General features: G+C 37.4%; 1 protein-coding gene across 1 annotated transcript in view; it reads left to right on the top strand.

The window, feature by feature from the left end:
* Positions 1-23,776, top strand: part of GNAQ (G protein subunit alpha q) — a 323,635-nt gene that overhangs the window by 213,084 nt on the left and 86,775 nt on the right. Inside the window, exon 3 of the mRNA XM_050761126.1 lies at positions 10,474-10,628. Coding sequence (XP_050617083.1) covers positions 10,474-10,628 — 155 coding nt within the window. The remainder of the gene's footprint in view (positions 1-10,473; positions 10,629-23,776) is intronic.

Here is a 23,776-nt window from a genome sequence, read left to right as displayed (position 1 = left end):
ACGACACCAGACTTATGGGGAGTTGGGCATGGGGGTAGGGTGCAAACTCATTATTTCAGGGTCAGGCAGGTAATGAGAAGCTGGCCAGGTTCTATTATTTGCCACAGCATTGTTTGTTTTTGCATTATAGAACATAGAATATTTTTCACCTTTATAAAAATTTATGTACTCTCTCATTATTCTTGACAATAGTGGGAAGCTATTGGCAGTCTTCTTAGCTACAGCCTGTTGTCCTCTTGGAATATGGTGCAGTGTTGCTGGGACTTCTAATCTGTCAAGAGAATTAGGACATCTGTTTTTTGGGTGTGTTTTTTGTTTTTGTCGTTTTTAATGCTAATGCTCTCAATTTTAGATACTGACCCCTTTACAAAATTTTGCTGTATCAGGTAGATGTGCAGACCGTTATCTCACATTTAGGCCTCTTATATCTTGCTCAAGTCTTCCCCATGGATAGGTTGATCGTAAGTCCTAGTTTGCCTGAGATACTTGTGTTTACACCTGTTGTCCCTGCCTCCCACCTGTTTAGCATTTATTCCAGTTTTTTTATTTTTTAATGAAGCTTTCTTATTAATAGCTGCATTAAAATAATCCAGGATGTATTTAACAGACATCCACTTTGTATTTCTAGATTCTGCCTTTGCAATTAAACAGATTTCTCACTTTACACTTGGTTGAATCTGATATCCCTTCCCAGATGCATTGTAACTGCATCTCTCTTTCAAAGACACTATGTGGGCATTCCTGCTAATATGGAGTAAGCTGGGACAAAAGTGACTAGGGACAGCCAAACTCTTCCAGTACTTGTATCCATCAATCATGGTCTGGTGTGTAGGCTGCCAGGTCCACGAAGACACCACACTTCTATGAGAAGGGTCAGTGGGCAGTTGCTAGGTATATGTGAAATGTGTGTGGAAAATGAAGGCTGAAGCAGTCTTACTGTGGAGGTGTGAAAGATTTTGCAGTATCATTTACTGTTTGATGTAAATCTGTTTTATTGTTTCATAATGCTTTTATTTTGCAACATATCTTTTTGGCCATAATTTTTTTTCAAAACTTGAAAATGCGTGTTTAAGAAAAAATTAAGTACTGTATTTTTGTTTCTCAAGAAAGTCGATAATGTGTAATTCATATAAAATTATTTATCAATACTTAACATCCACCATTGTAGCCATGAATATAATCAACCACACAAAATACAAAAGACACAAGTCTTCAGAAAGAGTATCAACATCTATTTCAAGAGTTTGCTGTTATTTTCAGAACACTGTGCCCAAAGATGACATTGTAGCTTGTGCAGCAGCAGAGAATGCATTTTTATATCACTCTGAGAAGCATGACTTTTCTTTTAGATCAAATGACTTTCTTTCCAAGTTAATTTAGCTCATTATTTTCCAGGTTTTCTTATGCATGTACAAAAAAATGAAGCAATAGCAATTAATCTGTTAATTCTCTTAGCAGAAGAAAAACTTTGCAGGTAATTGATGGTTTGGTTTTTTCCTTCATTAATTCATGGAATCAAGATGAAGCTTTTAGAAGTTCATGCTGATAAAGTGAAATATCCAACATGGTTTTGATTGCTATAGTAAATGCTTTTTGCTTCTTTAAAAAATTTTAAAAGTCAGTGTTCAAAGTAATGTATTTTGTGGTACTGATATGAGTGTAGTTTTTCATGGAGCATAGTGTCATGGTAAAATACTGTATATATTAAATTAATAAACCAATGGACCAGAAATATTCTTAGAATAGTTATGGCTTACGTCAGTCACAGTTGTATCCAAACAAGCTGCAATAATCTGTTTATGAGTTTCATCTCCTAAACGTATTTGTGAAATAATAGTATTCTGAACTAATACCAAAATATAGTTCTATGAAAATATTTGAATTGAAATATTTGTCCCTCCATTTGAAAAACATAATAGAGTGAGATTACTTACCATTCAGCAGACCTTGTTCAAAGCTTACCAAGTATCTTAGCCAACAAGAGAGACTGTTTCTGAATTAAAACTATTAAGGTCTACCAACAAGAGCATGATTGAAAATGTCAACAGTTTCAAATTTATTGACCTAAAATGGTTAAGGCAATTTTTAAGAATGTTACACACAATTCTATGAAATAGTTAAATATATAATATGTCAATATTGAAAAAATACAGTTATCTGAAGGATGTTAGGGACATGATATTAGAGATACGGCTAAGAACATGACTAAAGTACATGAAGTACATAAAGTACAAGAAAAATATTTCTGCTCATTTTTTACTTTAAAGTCTATATTGATATATCAAAAGTTTATATTTTAGGAAGAATTTTATATTTGAAAAAAAATTTTTAATGCACACACTTCCTTGAATAATATCAATGTAATAACATAGATTTGCCAGTCAATAAATACTTTAAAGACATACAACATTGTTATGGTTTGGCTCTGTGTCCCCACCCAAATCTCACCTTAAATTGTAATCCCCACTTGTTGGGGGAAGGGCCTCGTGGGAGGTGATTGGATTGTGGGGACAGATTTCCCCTTTGCTGTTCTCATGATAGTGTAGTGAGTGAGTTCTCACGAGATCTGATCGTTTAAAAGTGTGTGGCACCTCCCACTTCTCTCTCTCTCTCCTGCTCCACCATGGTAAGACGTGCTTGCTTCCCCCTCACCTTCCACCATGATTGTAAGTTTCCTGAGGCCTCCCATTCATGCTTCCTATACAGCCTGCAGAACCATGAGTCAGTTAACCTCTTTTCTTCATAAATTATCCAGTCTCAGGTAGTTCTTTATAGCAGTTCTTTATAGAACAGGCTAATACAAACATTAACTAGTTTGGTAGCTTTTTTATACTCAAAAGTGTATAGTAGACTAGAACTATTTTATTATACTCTCAATGGAAAGTTAACAGTTTCTCAACACTGGTCCAGGTAACTTTTTACACTTCTTATCTATAATATTTTCAAACTTTGGGTCTTTATTTAAAGTGACAAATTATATAATTTGTTACCAAAAAAACCATGCCTTGTAGAATGTGAGTTATTTTCCTTCCCTTCTTCCTACTTAAATTCTAGGCCGGGCGTGGTGCCTGTAATGCCAGCACTTTGCGAGGCCGAGGCAGATGGATCACGAGGTCAGGAGATCGAGACCATCCTGGCTAACATAGTGAAACCCCATCTCTACTAAAAATACAAAAAATTAGCCTGGCATTGTGGTGGGCACCTGTAGTCCCAGCTACTCAGGAAGCTGAGGCAGGAGAATGGCATGAACCCAGGAGGCAGAGCTTGCAGTTAGCCGAGATAATGCCACTGCACTCCAGCCTGGGTGACAGAGCAAGACTCTGTCTCAAAAAAAAAAAAATTCTGACTGCTTCATTACTCTTTTTCATAGGATAAAGAGGTATTGCTTTTGTTTCTTTCTGTATTTTTATTAATAGAACAGTTTCTTGCTCGTTAAAGGGGCATTTAAGCAAGGTATTTTAAAAGTTCCATTCCTTCCCCAAGATTCTGGGAAAGTGAGCCTTTCACTTTCAGTTTTTCCCAACACAGTTTCTTGAATGTCTGAAGCTTCAGTGGTCAGATTTCACATGGGATGTTCCAGAAAGATATTTCCTGTGTAAGACTTTGAAATTCTTGGGAGCATTTGGGCCTTTTTTTAATCGAAGAGCTTGTTCTTTTTATTTTTTCACCTGTCTAATTCTCCCAACTGAACAGGGAAATCTTCTTTATCTGTTTTTCCTGTTGTCAAATAAAATAAAATTCCAAACCAGCAGCAACATACTCCTCTGGTTAATAACATTGTAGGAGCACAGACATTACAAAAGACTAAAATGATTAGGCTTTTTCTGAGATGTAATATCAGGAAATGAACCACATAACATTATGTGATCTCAGAAATGAAGATGATATGAATCTATAAAGCAGGCATTTACCTGTTATGCCAAAATGGGGAGAAATCAGTCAATCAGTTGTTTCGTTTGTGTAAAATCAACCTATAGTTGGTTGTTAGGAGTCTCAATCTCTAGTCAATGTTTTCAAAACATGGTTTAATACACCACCAGTCTCGTCAACAGATCTGGAGGCAAAAAAAGCTTCCATGGTCAAACAAGTTTGGAAAATCCAATAATATCCCCAATGCTAGGCTCATGGATTTAAGCCTTTCTAGGTAAGGGCTATTGCTTTATTGTAACTCCTGTGTTCTGCAGCACAGACATCTGTTTGACTGTTTATAACCATTATTCTCTCCATTCTCTTACTTTGGCTTCAGAACCCATTTGTCAAATAAATAACTATTAACATTCCAGTTAACTTAATTTTCCATTAACATAATTAATGTTCCTCAAATACTCTTTGAAAGTAGCCATACAGACCATACCCTAATTGTTTTGAATTTTAATGAATATGCATATCTTTAAAGTAATCGCTCCTCAATTTTTTAAAATCAACTGTGACTTTGTATAAACTCTCTGAAGATAAACTAGTTTTTTTGGTGATATTAATAATGCACACACACACACACGCACACAACACCCATACTAGGATACTACAGCATCATAATTATGAAGATAATAGTAGAACTTCAGAGAGTGCAAAATTTTACATTGTACCCCAAGATTTTATAGACCTGAAGGCAATATTCTTTGTAATGGGATCATGTAATTATATCAATCAACATACTCTGGAAGTGTTTGATGTAGGTTTTGTCATGCTGCATCAAGCATCTGACCTACAATGTCATTTATACTGATAATTACGACATTACAGACAAACATGAAAAAGGAAAATGTTAAAGAACCAAATAGGAGAATATTTACACGGAAAATGGTAGTGGTAGGGCCAAGAAAGAGATTGAGTTCTCTGAAAAGAAAAAAAAAGAATTTTAAACAATAAAGGAGGAGTATTTCCTCTACCCAAGAAGGAATCCCCATTCTATGTTGGAATGTGCAAATAAAGCCTATAGGCCAACAAAACCAAAAGGAGAATCATAGTTCCAGCAAATATTTTTTGGGAAAGACGGTAGTCTTTGATTGCCTTGGTGACCATAATGAAGATTAAAAATAAAAATCTAATGATAGAAGAAACAAACTTAATAATGAGTTAATAAATCAATTTGTGAAGTCTTAAAGAACGGATATGTGGCAGTTTAATAAACTTTCTTCTTTAACATTGTAATCTAGAACATTGTATTTAACATACATTCTCTATTGGTGTCTTGTATATTGCCTAACACGTGAGTGATAAATATTTGTTGAAATAGTTAATTGTTAATGGTACTTTTGAGATACCAGAAGATTTCATAGTAATTACAATATTTGTACTAGGCATTTTAGAAACATCTCTTTTACTTTTCCTAACAGCCCTACAACAAGTTGTTCCATCTTATAGATGAGGAAACTGAGGTTCAGGAAGGTTGAGTGACTTGTCTAAAGATACAGGGCTGGTACATGACAGAGTTATTATTGAAACCTGATTTGGTGTCAGGCTGTTGTTCAAGTTCTTCCTCTTTGCTACTGTGGTTCCCACAATTACTAATTTGAGATTCAGTAGTTTCCATCTAATACCAAGTTTAAGAAGGATGTGGAAGCTTAGCAAAGAAGAAACAGTGGATCCTTACCACTTAAAGACTCCACACAGAAGATCTTTCGTTTTCATGAGGAGCTTCAAAAGGCTGTGTCATGTAGTAATTTCTAATTTTGCTGAGCCACATGTTGAATCATAAATGTGGAGAGGCTGTTTTATGGGAGTGAGTCACTCACAATGAGAACCCAGCCAGCAGCAGTTCAGTATGACTTTGCTGTTCTTTGTCATTTATGCAGTAATGCTCAGAAAAAGATACAGCAACAACTGTCACTCTGCATATAATGTGCCTGAAAGAAGGTCAGCTGTTCAGGTTCTAATGAAGTCAGAAAATGTGAAACAGTCTGATAAATACAGTTCATGTCCAAGTTTTCTGCAGGAGATTTTATGCTAAGCAGTATTTGCAAATTTGAGAACTCAGAGATCTATTATCCAGTAAGGGCCTCCAGACTGTAATTTCACATTTGAGCAAATTTAGGCTTGAATGACTTTCCCAGTGTCACAAGAATCTAGTGGGTATTTGTACCATGGTTTATATTTTTTGTACTATTTTTCCTTTTTTTTTTTTTTTTGGCATTTTAAGTGACTAGTAGCCTCAGGTGTCTGGCTCTTCCTTCAAGTATTTTATATGTGTTCTGTAATTTAACCCTCTAAAATAAGTGCTATTATTACCTTCATTTAATGAGTTATGAGAGGGAGGTAATTAGGAAGCAGAGGTTGAGGATGTTAAATAACTTGTACAAGATCACAGTCAGCTAGTACTGTTGGAAGTGGATTTACAACACAGTCAGTCTTGTCTCAGCATCCATCATTTCACTCTGTACTTTCTTTGAGCAGAAGAAAACAAAACCAAAAAGGCTGAGGCTGGTTTTTTTTTTTTTTTCACAGTTCATTTAAGAGTTTATGATTTTTTTCTTTAGAGTCAAATGCCAAAAGGAAATAAGCACTTAGAAAAAAAGTAGGAAGATGTGTGCTGCAGTTCAGAATTGAGATGAACTCTGATGCTGGCTTGTACTTTTTCTGATTTTGAGGTCGTCTGTGTGTGTTGGGCATCCCTTCAGACAGAGCAGGCCTAATAAGCTGGATATTTGTGTCTAAGAGCTTCCACAAATGTGGAAGTTACCATTTGACTTTCTACTTCTGGGTAGGTGTGACATTCCAGTCTAAAGCCACCTTCAAGCTGTTAATGAGATTTTGAAAATTCTTCCAAAGTGACTATGAGATCTTTTTCATTTCACCTAAAGGCTTGGCCTGCTGTGGGCAGGTTAAGACCCACTGTGGTAGGACCTCAGTTCCTTCTTCCGTTTGCAGAAGCAAACATGGAAACATCAACACATCTAAGATTTACCTGAATTTTATGACGACTGAATTCTGAAAACAAGACATTACCACATTGGCACATCTTGCGGTTTCCATGTGGTCTTTCCCTAGAATTCTGCCAGAGTTTCTGAGAGTAGCTACTTAGTTCTCACAATGTTCCCTCTAAGCCTTGCCACCAACTTGCTAAGAATTCTGAAAGCTAGCATTCATCATTAAATATTTCCACCCAGTATATTTTAACTGTAACTTAAAATGAAATAAAATTATATTTTACATTTTGTTTATGTGATTCATTAAATCATACTAGGATTTTTTTTTTTTTTTTTTTTTTTTTTTTTTGTAGCGATGGTATTTCTCTCTGTTACCTAGGCTGGAATGCAGTGGCGTCATCATAGCTCACTGTAACCTTGAACTCCTGGGCTCAAGTGATCCTGCTGCCTTAGCCTCCCAAGTAGCTGGGACTACAGGCACATACCACCACGCTTGGCTAATTTTTGTATTTTTAATAGAGATGGGGTATTGCCATGTTGCCCAGGCTGGTCTTGAACTCCTGGCCTCAAGTGATCCTTCTGCCTCAGCCTCCCAAAGTGCTAAGATTACAGGCATGAGCCAGCATGGCTGGCCCTCCCTTGCTTTTCTGTGCACAATGTTCAAAATAAACAGGATAGTCTATTGTAATTGACTTGTTATTTGTAATATTTGAGTTGAGTTTTTTCCTTTTCATCAGTCTTTTTCATTAATAATTGTTTAATTTAGCATAACTACTTACAATTTTTACTACTATTTCACATTTGACATTTGGACAAATAGAAAAAAGGGTCTCATTTATCTTCCTATTCTAACATAGCTAAAAAAAATACTGTTTCCACATACAGAAGTTTTTTTTTTTTTTTTTTTTTAAACAAGAAATTGAGAGTATTGCCTTTCCATTGGGAACGTTTATATGCACAATTTAAAAAATCTGTATGTATTTTGTAAAATGCTGTCATACTTTTAAATAACTTAGAGAATCTGAGATGAAAGCTCTTACATAAATGCAAATTATGGTTGATTATATTTGAATGTCATTTTCCAAAACAGCAAGGATGGAATGAAATAACAAAGCTTAGGAGGCAGTAAAAGTGACTTAGAAATTCCAACCTGGGTGAAGGCAACATGGTGATTGCTCTGTTTTTGAAGGCAATATTCTCTCTTAGTTTTGATGGAGGTTGACTTCTGAGTAATGGGTTTATAGCAGAGACAAAAGCTTACAGTGTAGAGGTTAATTTGAATTCAGAGTCAACATGAAACTTTCTCACAAGACAATTTTTTTTTTTTTTTTTTTTGGCAGTCAAAAGAAGGTAGCCTCTTTTAACTGTGAAAAGTGGTCACAGTTTTTTTAAAGTGCCATGTTTATTTTGTCCATGCTGCTTTTGCTTGGAGGGGTCATTCATCTTCATCTTTACCTGCCAGCTAAATCCTATCTTCTCTCTGACACCTTGTTTGTCCTCCTCAGTCCATACACAGTTGCACTTATGCCACCCCCCTGCAGCATCGCTCATGTGCATATGTAACTGCATTCTGTCCTGTATTGTGTGATACAGTTATTGTGTAATATAGTAAGTTCATGTTTTGCTCAGGGCTACTGGGTGCTCCCAGAGGGACAGTGTCTTAACATTTTGGTGCTCTATGCATTGTAGATGTATTCATTATATATTTACAGTCATACAGCTTGTGGCTAGATGAGCTCTTTGGTGATTTGGTTCAATTGCCTTTTCTTATGAACACAGAAAATTAAGTTATAAAGAGGAAAAGTAGTTTCTCCTAAAGGTTATGACCAGTGTTATGGGTAAAGCCTGAATTAGAAGTTAGAATTCCTAATTTCTAGTGTAGTTCAGTTCTTCCCTCCCTCCTTCCCTCCCTCCCTCCCTCCCTCCCTCCTTTCCTCCCTCCCTTCCTCTCTCCCCTTCCCTCCTTCCCTTCCTTCCTTCTTTCCTTCTTTCCTTCCAACCAACCAACAAATATTTGTTGAACATCTACCACTTGCCAGGCACCTTGCTAGGCCCTGATTATGCGGTGTTGAGCCTGTCTTGGAACTTGGAACTTAAACCATGATTAAAGAGAAAGATAACAAATATTACACTGCCTAAGAGGTAGAGCACAGCAGTGGGGATTCATTGAGGAGCCAGTGATGCTCTGTTTTCAAAGGGAGAGTCTCAGAGGGGAACGGTAATGGAGGTGGGCCCCACCTGGCATGGGATTCAGGAACAGGACTCCAGGCTGGTAAGATCATAGGTGGGATAACATGGAAGACTGCCTACACAGGGACTCAGGACAGAAAGCAGCTACAGGGATTCATTTTCCAAAATCAGAATACCAGCAAGTGCTAGGGCTTCTCAGTTCCTAGATCCAGTTGTCACAGAACAGAGCAAATAAGAAAGGTGATTTCTTCAGTCTCAGTGTGTTGAGCTTCCTAAAACCTTAAGTCAAGATTAGTCTATTGGCATGGGGCTATTCCCACACAAGAGAAGAGAAGGAAGGTAAAGATTGGGAACCAGACGGGGCCTAACTGGATTACATTTATTAACATTCTGTCTGCTTAATATTCTGTGAAATGAATAGTTTGGCCATGATGTCATCATGATAGCCATTCACTAACCTTGTTTAGAAGTTTGTATTTCTGCACAATATCAGTACTGTTTCAGTAATTATCAACCGTCTGCCTCCAGTGTCCAACACAATTAGTTATTTGTGTTTAGTTGCGTATTTTTATATGTATACTTTGTGTATATATATTGCATTCCATAAACCCTAGTTTAATTTTGATTGTTAGGCAGTGGTGTATTCCGGCTAATTTGAGGGTTGATCATAAAATATTTTCATTGCAATCTTATTTAAAAAATTTTTAGTCTCTTTATCTCCTTCCTGCTAAATGAATATAACCAAGTTCTTTTACATTGTTAAAAGATTGAATGGGGGTACTCAATCTGATAATGTAGATAAGACAGATAAAAAACAAATATTTTGAAAGTTTGGGTGCATAAGAGTGGAGAGGTAATTGTCATTGTTGTCCAGATTAAATTACTGCTATTAATTGTTCTTCTAATGGTTTTACACCCTATTCTAAAAGTGAACTAGAGAAGCTAATCCTGATTAGTTCAGGATTCTGATTGAGTTTTTGCTTAGACATACAACACCCATACGCTGGCTATATTATGTGTTAGATTATAATAAACTATAAACATAGAGGAATAATTACTCCTGCCTCCTTTTCTTTTAATATTATTTTAGGATTATGATAATATGTAAAAATAGTGGTCCGTGTAAGCATAACATTCTCATTGTTCTGATGGGAGAGCCGAATATGCCACCTTCCTCTAGTTTCCTCTAATCAAATCTAAGTAACATCAAAGTTTACTCTAGAGGGAAAGATTTGGGACTGAGTTCTCGCTAAGAAAAACAAAAAATATGGAACATGACTTTATTTTAAACCAGTTTAAAGACCAGTATATGAAGGAAGTTGTTACCTGAATTGTATGTAATGTAATATGCAAAGCAAAGAAAATTTGGAAAGTAGTAGATTATTAAAACTGCCTTTTTTTTTTTTTATTTAAACAGGCTCATGCACAATTAGTTCGAGAAGTTGATGTGGAGAAGGTGTCTGCTTTTGAGAATCCATATGTAGATGCAATAAAGAGTTTATGGAATGATCCTGGAATCCAGGAATGCTATGATAGACGACGAGAATATCAATTATCTGACTCTACCAAATAGTGAGTATCTTTCCAGGAGGCCCTATGGGTTTTTCTCTTTACTTCCATTTGGAGGTTTTGTGATTATCATAACTTCTTTATTCTGTCCTGTGTATGTCATACACGATTCAAACTTCAAAAGTTAGGGAGCATAGATATTGAACTTATGCCAACCTCATAAATCTAAATTAGATTATCAGGGACTAGTATCATGAGTCAGGGAGAATATTTCTTTTACTGTTTTCTGTTTGAAAAACAAACTCTAGGAATCTGATTTCACCAACCTATCTCCTCCCCCAAATTGCAAACTAGCAATTCTCACATATGCCATTGTGATTTGAAATCTTGTAATAATAATTTTTGATACAAAATTCAGTCGTATTCATGTGCTAGAAGACACCTACACACATTAGCAACTGCAAACAAAAAATATGTTTGATTATGGCTTCTTAAAACATCAGACTTCCTGGTTTCCAGTTTTCAGATCCAGAACTTGACTGCTTTCTGGGAGCCACTATTATGTTGATGGATAGGTTTTCCTTTGCATGAAAATTTCATGTGAGTCTAATTTCTAATTCCAGAATTATTTTGTGAGGTGTCATTCAAACTCATGTCCTGGGAAAGATTTGCATCCTAGAAATCTGTTACTTCTCTGCAATAAATCTCACCTAACAGAAAGGAAGTAAAGATTTGGCAATCATTGGATTAATGTGATCAATGTAGTCAGCAATGTAGATAACCAGGCACCTGAATAGTGAGTTTTCTTTTGGTAGTATTTAGCCAGGTTTCTGTCTACATTAGTTATATTAATACAGCATCTGCCTCTTGTTTTTTGGTTCTGGGAAGACAGAAGAATGGGTAGAAAATAATCAGCAGCCTTATGCCAGTTCATATGATAAAGTGATCCACTGGATGAGAGCGGGCCCCTGGGGAAAATAAGAGGCCCTGATAGGCTGCTTGACATCACTCAGAAGTGCATGGAAGATTCTAAGAGCTATATGACTCTGTTTTTTCAGTAAAATTGTCATGCTTTTACTCTTAATTCCAGGCATTTATATAAGATATGATTCACATCAGCCACAGAAATGTTGCCTGATCAAACTATTTTTTGTATTCTTATGGTAGATTTGAATTAGGCCATTCTGAAGTGTGGCACAATGCTCGTGAGCACCATATTTGTAGTAGTTAATATTTTAACTAGCATTAACCCCCTTGCGAGCCTCTGAAATGTGTACTTTCTTCATTCTTCCTTTCATCGTCCTTCCACACCTTCATATAGTTCTTCTCATTTCTGGTCTTTCTCTTCTGCTTTCCTGCCTGCCTGCCTTCCATTTGGCTCTTCTCCCTCCCTCTGTCCTTTGTCCCTTTGTTCCTTCCTCCTGGGCTCCCACTGTATAAGTTTCTGTGAGTACAGAGATGAAAAAGATGCATTCAGCTCTTGTCTGTTCTAAATTCTGCCCCCTCAACCTTTGACCAGCTGTCTTTTTTACTCCTGCCCCCTCTGTCCTTCTGTTTCTTTTGCCATTTCAAATTCCATCTATCTCCCCATGTTGCTGCTGTGTCTCATCCATCATTCCCTGTTCCCATTCATTGTGTCTCTTCTGTCTGCTTATTTACCCTCCACCCTCAGCTCTGAATCTCTCTGGCTCTCTCTTAATTCCTCTCTGTTTCTCACTTTGCTACTGTGATGTCTTGCCCTAGCCTTTAAGACTAACTCATCATCTATTATAAAGTTACATTTACTGATAAATTCTTCACCTTGCATCATTTTTCTTCTAACCTCTATCTTTTAACTTTTAGTTTCAGTCTTATCTTTTCCCCTCCCTACCTGTTGTATTCTTTACCTGTCATCTGTAACTGTTCTCCCTACAGAGAGTCCGCTACTGGGCCATCAGAGCCCCCCAAGTTACATTTACTGATAAATTCTTCACCTTGCATCATTTTTCTTCTACGCTCTATCTTTTTACTTTCAGTCTTATCTCCTCCCCTCCCTACCTGGTCTACTCTTTACCTGTCATCTGTAACTGTTCTCCCTACAGAGAGTCCTGCTACTGGGCAGTCAGAGGCCCCCAGTATCTAGTAATTATGTGCTTACTAGGGTTACATCTCTCCCCTTAGGGTTTGCCTCCTCCTCCTGGGTTGGACCTTCTGAGAGAGTCCTCTTTGCACCTAGGACACCTCTATTGGACTATGGATATGTTCTTGAGACAAGACTTCATCATATCTCTGATGACATACCCTCAGTTTAGATTTGTGAATTTCTAGACATGGAACCATTAGTTAGTATGAGAACTGGATGCTGCCACATCTAACTTGCTTAGGGCAGGAGCTCTCCTAGACAGTTTCTCCAGACCTGTCCATGCCGTGATCCTGGGAAAAGCTGCTGTCCTAGAGTTCTGTCAGTGCAGGCTTAGTCTACCGTAGAAACGGGCACATTCCTTATGATAAAGCAAGACTAAAACATGGGGCCATCTAGCACAGGCTGATCTAAACTCCTTCAAATGATTGTTCTTTAAATAGTTCTACATTCCCCTAGTGGGAATGAGGATAAATTGATTTTCTAAATTATATATATGTGGGCCAGGCACGGTGGCTCACACCTGTAATCCCAGCACTTTGGGAGACCAAGGTGGGTGGATCACCTGAGGTCAGGAGTTTGAGACCAGCCTGACCAATATGGTGAAACCCCATCTCTACTAAAAATACAAAAGAAGTAGCCAGGCGTGGTGGGGTGCGCCTGTAGTCCCAGCTACTCGCGAGGCTGAAACAGGAGAACTGGTTGAACCCAGGAGGGGGAGGTTGCCGTGAGCCACGATTGAGATCGGTCACACCACTGCACTCCAACCTGGGCGACAGAGGAAGACTCCATCTCCAAAAATAAAAATAAAAAATAAAAGTAAATTATATACATATGTAGACATACATAACCTAAATCTTTTTTAACCACACTTTATGCTGAAGTAATAAAGTGAATTCTAACAACATGTACTTATATCCTTAGATGTATCAGTATGTATCTCTTTTTTAAAAAAAGTAGGACATTTTCCTACCTAAATAATAATACATTATTATACCTAAAATTAATTAACTTCTTTTTATCATTCTGTACCCAGTTCATATTCAGATTTCCCAAATTCTTCCAAAATGTCCTCTAGAGGTGGTTGATTTCAGGACTTCACATTGCATCTGGTTGTTATGTCCCTTAAGGTTCTTTTAATCTAGTAGAGACCCATTTTGCATTTCACTGGCATATTCAAGAGATTGGCCTAGATTTGCCTGATTGCTTCTCATAGTATGATTTAGTTTGCTCCTGTATCTCATGGATTTACTATAAATTAGAAGTTACATTTAAAGTCTTTATTAGATTCAAGTTAAACATTGTGACTAGAATGTATTATAAGTGATGTTGTACCCATGGTAGATGAAGTTAAGATTTACCACAGTATCAGGGTAGTGGCACTCTCCATTATAAAGTTGTATTTTACTTGTCTCTTGTCGTGTTAGTTTGTCACTGAGCAATCTCTAGTTCTTCATCAGCTCTTCATCTGATAGTTTTACTTCCAACTGATAATTCTTGCCAGATTTAATAATTCCATTGGGATTGGTAAAATAATTATTTTCCTCTTTTATCAGTTGGTGTATCAGTTGGTCTACATTGGCATTCTTCTGCATAGAAGATTTTATCTCTTCAACTATTTGATTAATCATCTGAACCAGGACACATTGAGAAAGAGGAGGCTCTATTAATAATTATAGTGAAATAGCAGGCATAAACTGAGATTCTCCAGGACAGGCAGGGACGTTTGGTCACCTTAGCTAAGTGAAACTGAGAGAAGGAGGTTTGTTTCTTTCGTTTTCTGTAGAATACTCTCTTTACTTCAAAGGGAGTAGAATCAATTTATTCCTGCCAGTTATGTAAGGGGTTGTCTGTATAAACCAGAGTTAACTGGACCCACGTTTCAGGTCTCCTCCTGGCATGTTTTGGTACCACCTATACATCAGTGCCCAAGCAGCCTGTCTGATTTACCTTAATCCCACTGTGCCAGGAGGCCTGAGTGTTAGTTACTTTATTCTTCACCGTCTTAGTAGTGGGCACTTTACATTTTCCTTAGCCAGGTAAACCTCTCAACAGAAATAGGACCCGGGTGTGATAGAGTCACTCATTTGCTGCTGTGTTCCACATGTTTCTCCAGTGTAGTCACAACAGATGCTCCAGGAACTGCAAAGATGACAGCACTGGCAAAGATGTAGGTCCCATATATTAAACATTGCTGATTTCCCAGTACTAAAAATCATGTTCACGAATAACTCAGAATAATTTTTCTCTGTGTTTGAGATAATTGTTATCCCTTTTCCTTTCTGACTTTTTTGTGTATATTACCCTAGTACATCTTCAGTATATTATCTTGCCTCCTTTTCTTCATATAGGGTTTCTATGTTGTTCCTATCTTTATAATTGAAACATACTTCATCGTTATTCTGGACCTAATTTCTTATTCAGAATATCACCACCTTACAGAAATATTTCTGAACTTAGGACCAACTTCTTTTGGTGCTGCCTGTCTCTAGTGGCAGGTCTTCAGAGTAGATTTAGGGAATACATAACATCTAAGTTTCTGGTATTAGAAGACTCTCCCTGCCACACACACCTGCTTAAAGGTTGTCGTGTAATAGCAGATCTGTCCACAACTCTGGTGGTTGTGAGATTCAGTGCAAGCAACTTACAAAAAATACTGGGAGCAGAGGCCAAGCATGCCTGTCTTCTTTTCTCTCTAATGAACTCCTATTCATCCTTTAAGACCCGACTCAAGAGTCACCCTTTCTGAAAGCCTTGCCCAACACCAGTGACAGTAAGTCACTATGTCATCTGTCTTAACACTGTGTACATATCTCTTTTATTTCCATCATCACGTTTACTAAAGTGCCTCTCTCCTCTACCCTCAGTTCCTGACAGCAGTGCTCATGTTTGACTTTCACAAGTGATTATTTCATGAAATAATAGATGGGTAATTTCTACTATTTTAATGACCTTGGTATAGGCACCATCTCTCTTTGGCTGTTAAAGATTATGAAGGTTCAGAACCGAAGGCATTCAAGTCTTGTTTCCTGCTGTTGTTGAAGGTCTAGGATCTGAAAAGCCTTATCAAAGACAATAATAGCTGCTATTTACTGAATATTTACTATATGTTAGATTCTGTGCTTAGTCATTTACATGTGTTATTTCATTTAATCCTCAAAGTCACCTGCAATGGTAGATAGTTATTAGCATCCCCATCTAACAGAAGAGGAAACTAGGATTCAGACTGAATAATTTGTTCAAGGCCACATACTCAGTAAGTGAATGCAGTAGGATTTGAATTCAAATTTGCTTATTCCAGAGCCCAAGCTTTTAACCACTGAACTACAACCTCACATAGGATGGATGGATGGTTGGATGGATGGATGGATGGATGGATGGATGGATGGATGGATGGATGATTGATAGATAGATAGGTGATTGACAGTTTTTAGATAAGATAGATGGATAGGTAGACAGATGAATCAGTAGATAAATACCTATGATTAGGTGTTTTATAAGTCACTTACCATGAAGAACAAATTATTAATCTTTATCAATATTGTCTACAGATAGTTTCATATTTATAAAGTCAAGAAGGAAAATTATATAAAATTGACTGGAAAACAAACCCAACAGGTTTTTGGTTATCATTATGAAAAGTTAGCCATGTTTAGATAAGCAGCAGTTATCCATACTAACATGGAAGATGTTCTAAGTCACAGATAATTCAGGAATGTTATTTCTTTGTTTTAACCTACAGTCTTTATCTCTCAACCCCTCTTCCCCAAAATCCAGCCAATCACTTTTACTGGAACTAGTGAGAAGGACACAATAAAATGATTTGAGCTTCCCTTCTACTTTGATTAGCCAACTTGCCTATCATAGTAAGTAATCAGATGACTCAAAGGACAGGCGGCAATGATAGAACCAAGGAGATGGGAAATTCCAGATAATGGATAAGCAGTTGTGGATACATTTGCAGTTGGCCTTAATTTGGTGAATTCTTCCAATTCTATTTAATGAAAGAATAAAAAGCATTCAAAGATCCTAGGGAGTTTTGTAGATTACTTTATTAACTTTTTCGTTATTGATAAAAAGCCTGAAGGCTCTGAAAATGATTAAAGAGCACAAAAAACAGATGGTTGTAAGTTCACTTTTTTCCCCCTAGATTTCACCACCTACTTTAATACACTGAGACATCAGGTCAAATGAGTTCACTACCTACACTACCAAAATCTCCCTGACATTAGCCAGAGGACACAAGTCTCAATCACATTGGCATTTAGTGAGAAAAGGCCTCATATGCAGGCTTTGGCTAGTCTACTGTAGCTGTGTTTGCCTTAAGAGACCAAATAATTTCTAATCTTACTTCACTGAATTCCCCTCCAGGGAGTTGGGTAGATCAGACACCTTCTTGAAATTTCCACATGATCCGGAGCCCATAAAGAACATGAGTAGATTGGCTTTTTGGCATAAGTCAACATTGGAGTTTCACCTTCTAAACGCATGCTTACATTTTTTGAGTCTGATTATGAACTTGCACCAGTATATTATGTGCCATGTTGAATTTAACAAAAGACATTTCAAGGATAGGGTAACACACATCCACCTGACTTAGGGCCAGTCCTTCTTGAAGAGGAAGTACCTTGCTAAAAAGTTGCTGACTGAAGAGTCAAACAGTTGTAGTCCAGGGTATATTGGTTTGGCTGTTGTATCCATCCACATTTTCCTCTGACAGTTTTTTTGAAAAAGTTTAAGCCTACTCCAGGCTTTTGAAGGCAGATAAGACCATTGTATGGTGTGAATATTAGGTCAAGGTCCAGCTGGAATTCCCTCTGCTACTCACTACCTCGGGAGCATTGACTAAGCCTCACTTTCCTCAGACATGGATTACATGTGATATGTAATCCTTAAATTCTCCTCCTAAATTCTCAAGTCCTTTGATTCTGTTGCAGTAGATTCCCTTTATCTGAGAAGTCATTATCCTATGCAGTCAAATGAAAACCTGGCACTTTAAAATTTACCTGGAAATGTAATGAACAGAGAAATTATTCTCTACATGATTAAATTACTAAAAATGCTATGTTTAGCCAGGTCAGAAGAGGGCATTGACCTTGCATATGTTTGCTCTTTTTTAGAGTGACAATAATAACAAAAGTGTCGTTCTTTTCACTTGAGTGACATATTTAATTCTCTTCATGTTTTGTTATCTAGTGGGCCACATTTTCCAATCTTTAGTAAAACAACAAACAAAAAGCCCTGCATTTGTCTTCCTCAGTGAATGCTGATGATTCTAAGATGTGGTCTTTATTATTCCCTTCTCAGAATGCTCTTAGAGGTAAAAAGATAAGGCTTAGATATGCTTAACTCTCCTCTAACCTTTATTACAGAGAAGGAACAGGAAAAAGGGCTGGGATTAGCCCCAGTTTATCATTTGTTCACTCTGCCTAAAGGGCAGAGTGGATGTGGGCAAGTCAGTTTGCTGTTTGCTCACATTTTAGTGGGACGTTTGTTTGGACTTTGAGTAGTTTGGCCTCTTCTTTGTAGGCCTTTCTACAGTCTTTAATCAGGATGATGATGTGCCTAGTAGAACAGGGATTAGCGTGCCTATTTTTATAAATAAAGTTTGGTTGGAACATAGCCATGCTCATTTGTTTATGAATTGTGTATAGCTGCCTTGGACCCAACAGGAGAGTCAGATAGTTGTAACAGAGATCATATGGTCCAAAAGTCCTAAAATACTTATATTTACTATCTGATTTTCGTTCTCTCACACACACAAATTCAAACCCCTCTTAGAGGTGAAGAATGACTATTAAAATGCAGTAGCATTCTGCTTATGCCCTTTAGATAAAACCTAGTTTAAGACTCTGATGCTCTGAATTAACCCAGAGATATCTTTTAGAGTACTGAGTGAAGCGATGGCCTACATTCCTTCAGCAGTCCTCTAGAAATACTGCTTTGCACAATGAGACATTTGGTAGGAAGTGAGCAACAGAAAGTTCTAGATAATATTTCCTGGAAGTACCACTAAATGCCACACAAAGCATGTCTAGCACTAAAAATGGCATGAATGACCAGAAATGTTCATTGAGTTGATTTGGCTTCTGAGTGCAAGGATTGTGTGTCATATGTGCTTGACTTGTAGTATCTGGTATGGTATGGTGGTATGTTGCAGCTGATGAGAGGGTTTCATAGGATTTAGCAATCAATTGAAGCAGAGATAGGAGTGACAGTCTTTTGTAAGAGGGCTAATAGAACATGCACATGACTAGAAGACAACCCCATCCCACTTCCAATCACAGGGAACCAAAGAATCCTGCTGTCTTCATGTAACTCATAAGGTCATTCAGCACCTTTTTTGACTCCCCACTTACCAAGAAGCCTTGCTGACTCTGGTATTCTTGAGTTCATTACCAGGTTGAAGTCTTTTCGGTTTAAAATAATGAATTGAATTTTGATTTATAATTAGTTTACGCTAACTCATGTTAGCATGACCAGCTCTCCAGACCTGATCATCCTTGTCAAAACAAAAGTTCTGATCTCACAGAACCAGTATCCAAATTAAGGTGACATAACTGACATGACCACGGGAGACCCACTTACATCAGTATGACCTTTTGCTCATTGCTCTTGGCTGCAATCACTGGAACTTGAACTTCTCTTTTGACCCACATTACATCTGCATTGTAGTATGGTTATTTATAACATGTTTCTCTTCATTGCCAGACTATAATCTCCTTGAGGACATGATTTGTGTCTTTTTTCCTTTGTAGTTCACGCTCAGCCTAAGCATAGGGCCTAGCTTATTGTAGACCTTCCATAAAAGTTGTTGAATGAATGATAGAGGAAAAAGGAAATTCTGTACCTTTCGTAATTTCTTCTCATCTCTCCTTTTCTGCCTGTTCAAATCCCATTCTGTCTGCACAGGGTAACCCATCCCCCACCTCTACTGCACACTATTCTCCAGTGACTACAGTTCATAATCATCTCTCCCTTCCTGTTGCATTCATCATTAGCAGCTCACAATTTGGCACTTAATTGTTTCTTAATTGATTCATCGGTGCTCTCTTTGCTTCACAGGTAGACTGAAATCCCTAAAGGCAAAGAAGGTATTTTAACATATTTTGTACCAGTTCTCTGTGCCAGTCTCCCTCCATCTAACACACTGCATTAGAGTTTAATGTATAACAGATTCCCAATAAATATGTGTAATTTAACTGAAGTAAGCATCGTCACCCAATTGCAAGGCAGGCAGACCAGAATTAAAAAGTAATCTTCAGCTATTTCTTGATATGTTTTAGAATTGTATCAAAATCAATAGCTTTGACAGTTGTCATATATAAAAGGTGAATAAATTAACAAAGCCAAATAGGCAAATTGAAAAAGACTTCCTTCTTTCTTTTCTCTCTTTCTCTCTCATTGCTATTGTTTTGTTTTCGTTTTCAATTACAAAGTTGATTTATTTTTTTGAGCACTACCCCTGAGAATCTGTTGCTGTGAGCCCAGCCCTGGCCCTGGCATCTGGCAGACACTTAGATGTCTGGCCCTTTCCCTGTTTGGCACTAGTGTTCTCTTTACATCAGACTTCAGATTCATAAGATAATGAAACTATTTACCAAATGCAGTGATAGAATCTTTTTAGGAGATATTTAATTTAGTTTTAAAAATGTTATTTTTCTAGATTGGGTTAGTTCTTTGGTAGAGGGAAATTGAAATGCATAATCTCGAAGACTTCTCTTTTATCCTCCAGAATGGTCTCCCTTGAACAGCTTTCAAAAATGGTAGGATTATAACCCATCTGATACCACTGAGTGATCTTTGTTTTGAACCTGCAACTTTGTATTAAAAGCAAACTGCTTGGCCGGGTGCAATGGCTCATGCCTGTAATCCCAGAACTTTGGGAGGCTGAGGTGGGCGGATGACGAGGTCAGGAGTTCGAGACCAGCCTGACCAACAAGGTGAAACCCTGTCTCTACTAAAAATACAAAAATTAGCCAGGCATAGTGCTGCGTACATGTAATCCCAGCTACTTGGGAGGCTGAGGCAGGAGAAATCACTTGATCCCAGGAGGCAGAGGTTGCAGTAAGCCGAGATCGCGCCACTGCACTGCAGCTTAGGCGACAGAGCGAGACTGTGTCTCAAAATAAAAAAAAGTAAACTTCTTATGAACAGAATGCCTATTAATAAATGCTGCACATCTTTGAACTCTAACATGTATGCCAGGTATCAAAAAGGAAAAAGGAAAGTTGATTCGTTCTCTGCAAAATGAGCTTTTTAGGAGATGGAAGTGTTTGTGGAGTGAGCAATCTTCTGCTGCTAACCATCCTAACCAGACTATCAGCCAGGCTCCTGTCTGCCACAGGATTTGCCATATGAGGAAGGGACTAGCGTATGTCATGCAACCAAAATCTCTCCTTCACTGTCCCCTCAGGATAGCAGTTTTGCAAAACTGTTACTTCTTCCTTTGTTTTTGCAGGTCACTGTACAATTTTTTTTTTCACTTTTTTCCTTTGGACCTTTGTGGTCATACAGCAACTGCACGATAATTGTGTGTTTCTGATTTCTCTTTAGCTTCCAGTGTTTTTGACAGTGTCAGACACCATCTCATGGCATGATCTAGCTTTCAACTCCCCAAAGACTGTTCCTCTCGCAATGAGGTCTTCTTAATTTTTTTAAATGAAGTCGACCTCATTTTTCTAACCTTCTTTTCAATAATTAAAAATGTGAAGACCTACCCAGAATCATTTTCTGTGCCGTGACTTAATCTTAGTGTTTGATGTGAACTGCAAATTTGTTACAAATGCAGCCTCTCCATGGGAGGCCCTTACATAGGGGTTAAAGAGCTCCCCAGCCTCCAACACACACCCCATGTCATGCTACATTGAATGCCCCAAGATGCTGTTTCGTTTATCTTATTGTGTCTGGTCTGATTTGTATGAAATTTCAGAGATTTCTGTTCATACTTAACTACCCACAGGTACTTTTTGCCTTTTGGTGTAATTACTGAGGGTTGTGTGCCTCTAACTTTAATATATGTATTTAGAGTCAGGGTCTTACTATGTTGCCCGGGCTGGAGTGCAGTGGTTACACCCTGAAACTCGTGGGTTTAAGCAATCTTTCTGCCTCACAGCCTTCCAAGTACCTGGGACTGTAGGCAAATGCCACCACACCTGGCTTATAAAATTTATTAATTCTAGCTGTAATGTGATATGTTTTACCTGCCAGCTCATATCTCTAAGTTTTAATTTTTTGTTTCCTTCATTTAAGAGAAAACAAAAGCACTTGAATTTTTAATTTCTCTGCTATTCTTCATCTAGATTTTCAGTTACTCTTGCAGTCATAGGTGGGGGGGTGGTTCTTTTTAATTTTAAAAAGGATACTTTTTAAAATCAGTTTTCATTCATGTCAAATGGGAGCATAAATTAATTTGAAGTTCAACTCAAAACTGTTATTGATAAAATGTTGTTAAAATTAAGGAACAATTGGAATATTTTTTTAAACATATACAAGAGAGAAAGTGTTACATATAATATTGATTTGGGCATATTATTTTAGAGAAGTTGAAGCTTCTGTCATATATTTTAATCATTTAAAGTAGTGGATTATGTCCTGTCTGTGAATTTATTTTTCTGTGAATTCAGCATGTAAAGAATTTATCTGTTCACCATGAGAATTTTCATGCAGTGCAGCCATACTACACAAAAGAATGTTTTGAGGATTATCATCAAGGACTAGAGATTGTTCGAACAGGTTCCCAGAAAGTGACTGTATCCAAAATATATAAAGGTTCATTTCATCTCTGTAAATCTCACCATTCTTATTTTTATGTAACCCTTATTTCTCCACAAGTTGATAAACTCCGTGCAGGTAAGGATCATATCCAATAAATCTTTCTATCTGTAGCATCTACCATAATGTCGTTGCCAAAATATGTTGTTTAATTCCAGATGACTCTGCATTTTGCTTATGGTCAGAAAGGAATCATTGAAACATTAATACACAAGTGTCTTTGTTCCCTCACTTTTCATTGAAAACCATCAAAAACCTCTTTTTTCCGAAGATTGTGTCAGAAATGTCTGGTTGATAAAGTCCCATCTCCTCAGTTTGCACTGTATTAGACAGAATGCTAAGGCCTGAAAGCTTGAAACAGATATAAAATGGACATACACATTGCGTCATTCTCTAGCCAGGACCTAAAGAATAGCAGGAAGCAAATCTACTAAATGAAGTTAAATAATGCTTTTTCTTTCTCTGTTGTCTTTATCAAGAGACATTTTTATTCAGAACTTGGTTATGACATCACGCAGGCCAGTAATAGCCAAGAGAAGTAATTTCGTAAGGATGGATAGCTAACAACCTCTTCTCTCCTGTGTTTTTGCCTTTCTAACCACTACAGCACTTCCCATAAAATAGTTTTAATTTGGGTCCATGCTGAGCACCTGCAGTGCTCCAGGCCCTTGGCTAAGTGTTGTTGATACAGCCATGGACGAAGGCACTTGTGGGTCCTCACCACCGAGTGTGAAGGGCAAACATGTGGAAGAATATTGAGTTCGGGGTTTATTTTTTTAAGTAAAATTATAAATTAATAATTTATAATGTCTCAGCACAGTGAAAAGTCATTAAATCCCCATGGAGGGTTTGGAGTAAGGTGGGTTTAAGAAGCTAAATCTCCCATTTTCTAACATGAATAGCTTGTCTCCTAGATACTTAACAAACCTGATGTAAAACATGGGAGCTTCCTCTCCCTGACATCAGGAGAGAGTCACTGCCAGATACTTGTTACACATACATTGCCTTGGAAATGTACCTGTGCCTGGCACCATGGCAACACCCTTGAGAATGACCTCGACAGCCACTCAGAATCATTCCTACAAAACAAATTATGGCTATAATTAACTCTCTGAATTTACTCTACAGTATAAATTTGTTCAGACCTTGGTTGTTTTTTGTTGTTTTTTTTTTAAGGTTGAATGAATGGAATAATTTAACAAGAACCCATCCCTCATATTCCACCAGATTTTTTTTCAGAATAGAAAATGCTTCAATGGAAAGTACAATTCAGTTAAGAGATTATTTTATTACCTTTTCTCAGTATGTGACGAGGACC

The sequence above is a fragment of the Macaca thibetana genome, chromosome 15, assembly GCF_024542745.1.
Source record: "Macaca thibetana thibetana isolate TM-01 chromosome 15, ASM2454274v1, whole genome shotgun sequence".
In the NCBI taxonomy this organism is placed as follows: Eukaryota; Metazoa; Chordata; class Mammalia; order Primates; family Cercopithecidae; genus Macaca; species Macaca thibetana.
Note: the sequence above shows the minus strand (reverse complement) of the source record. Positions and strands in the feature narration are given on the sequence as shown.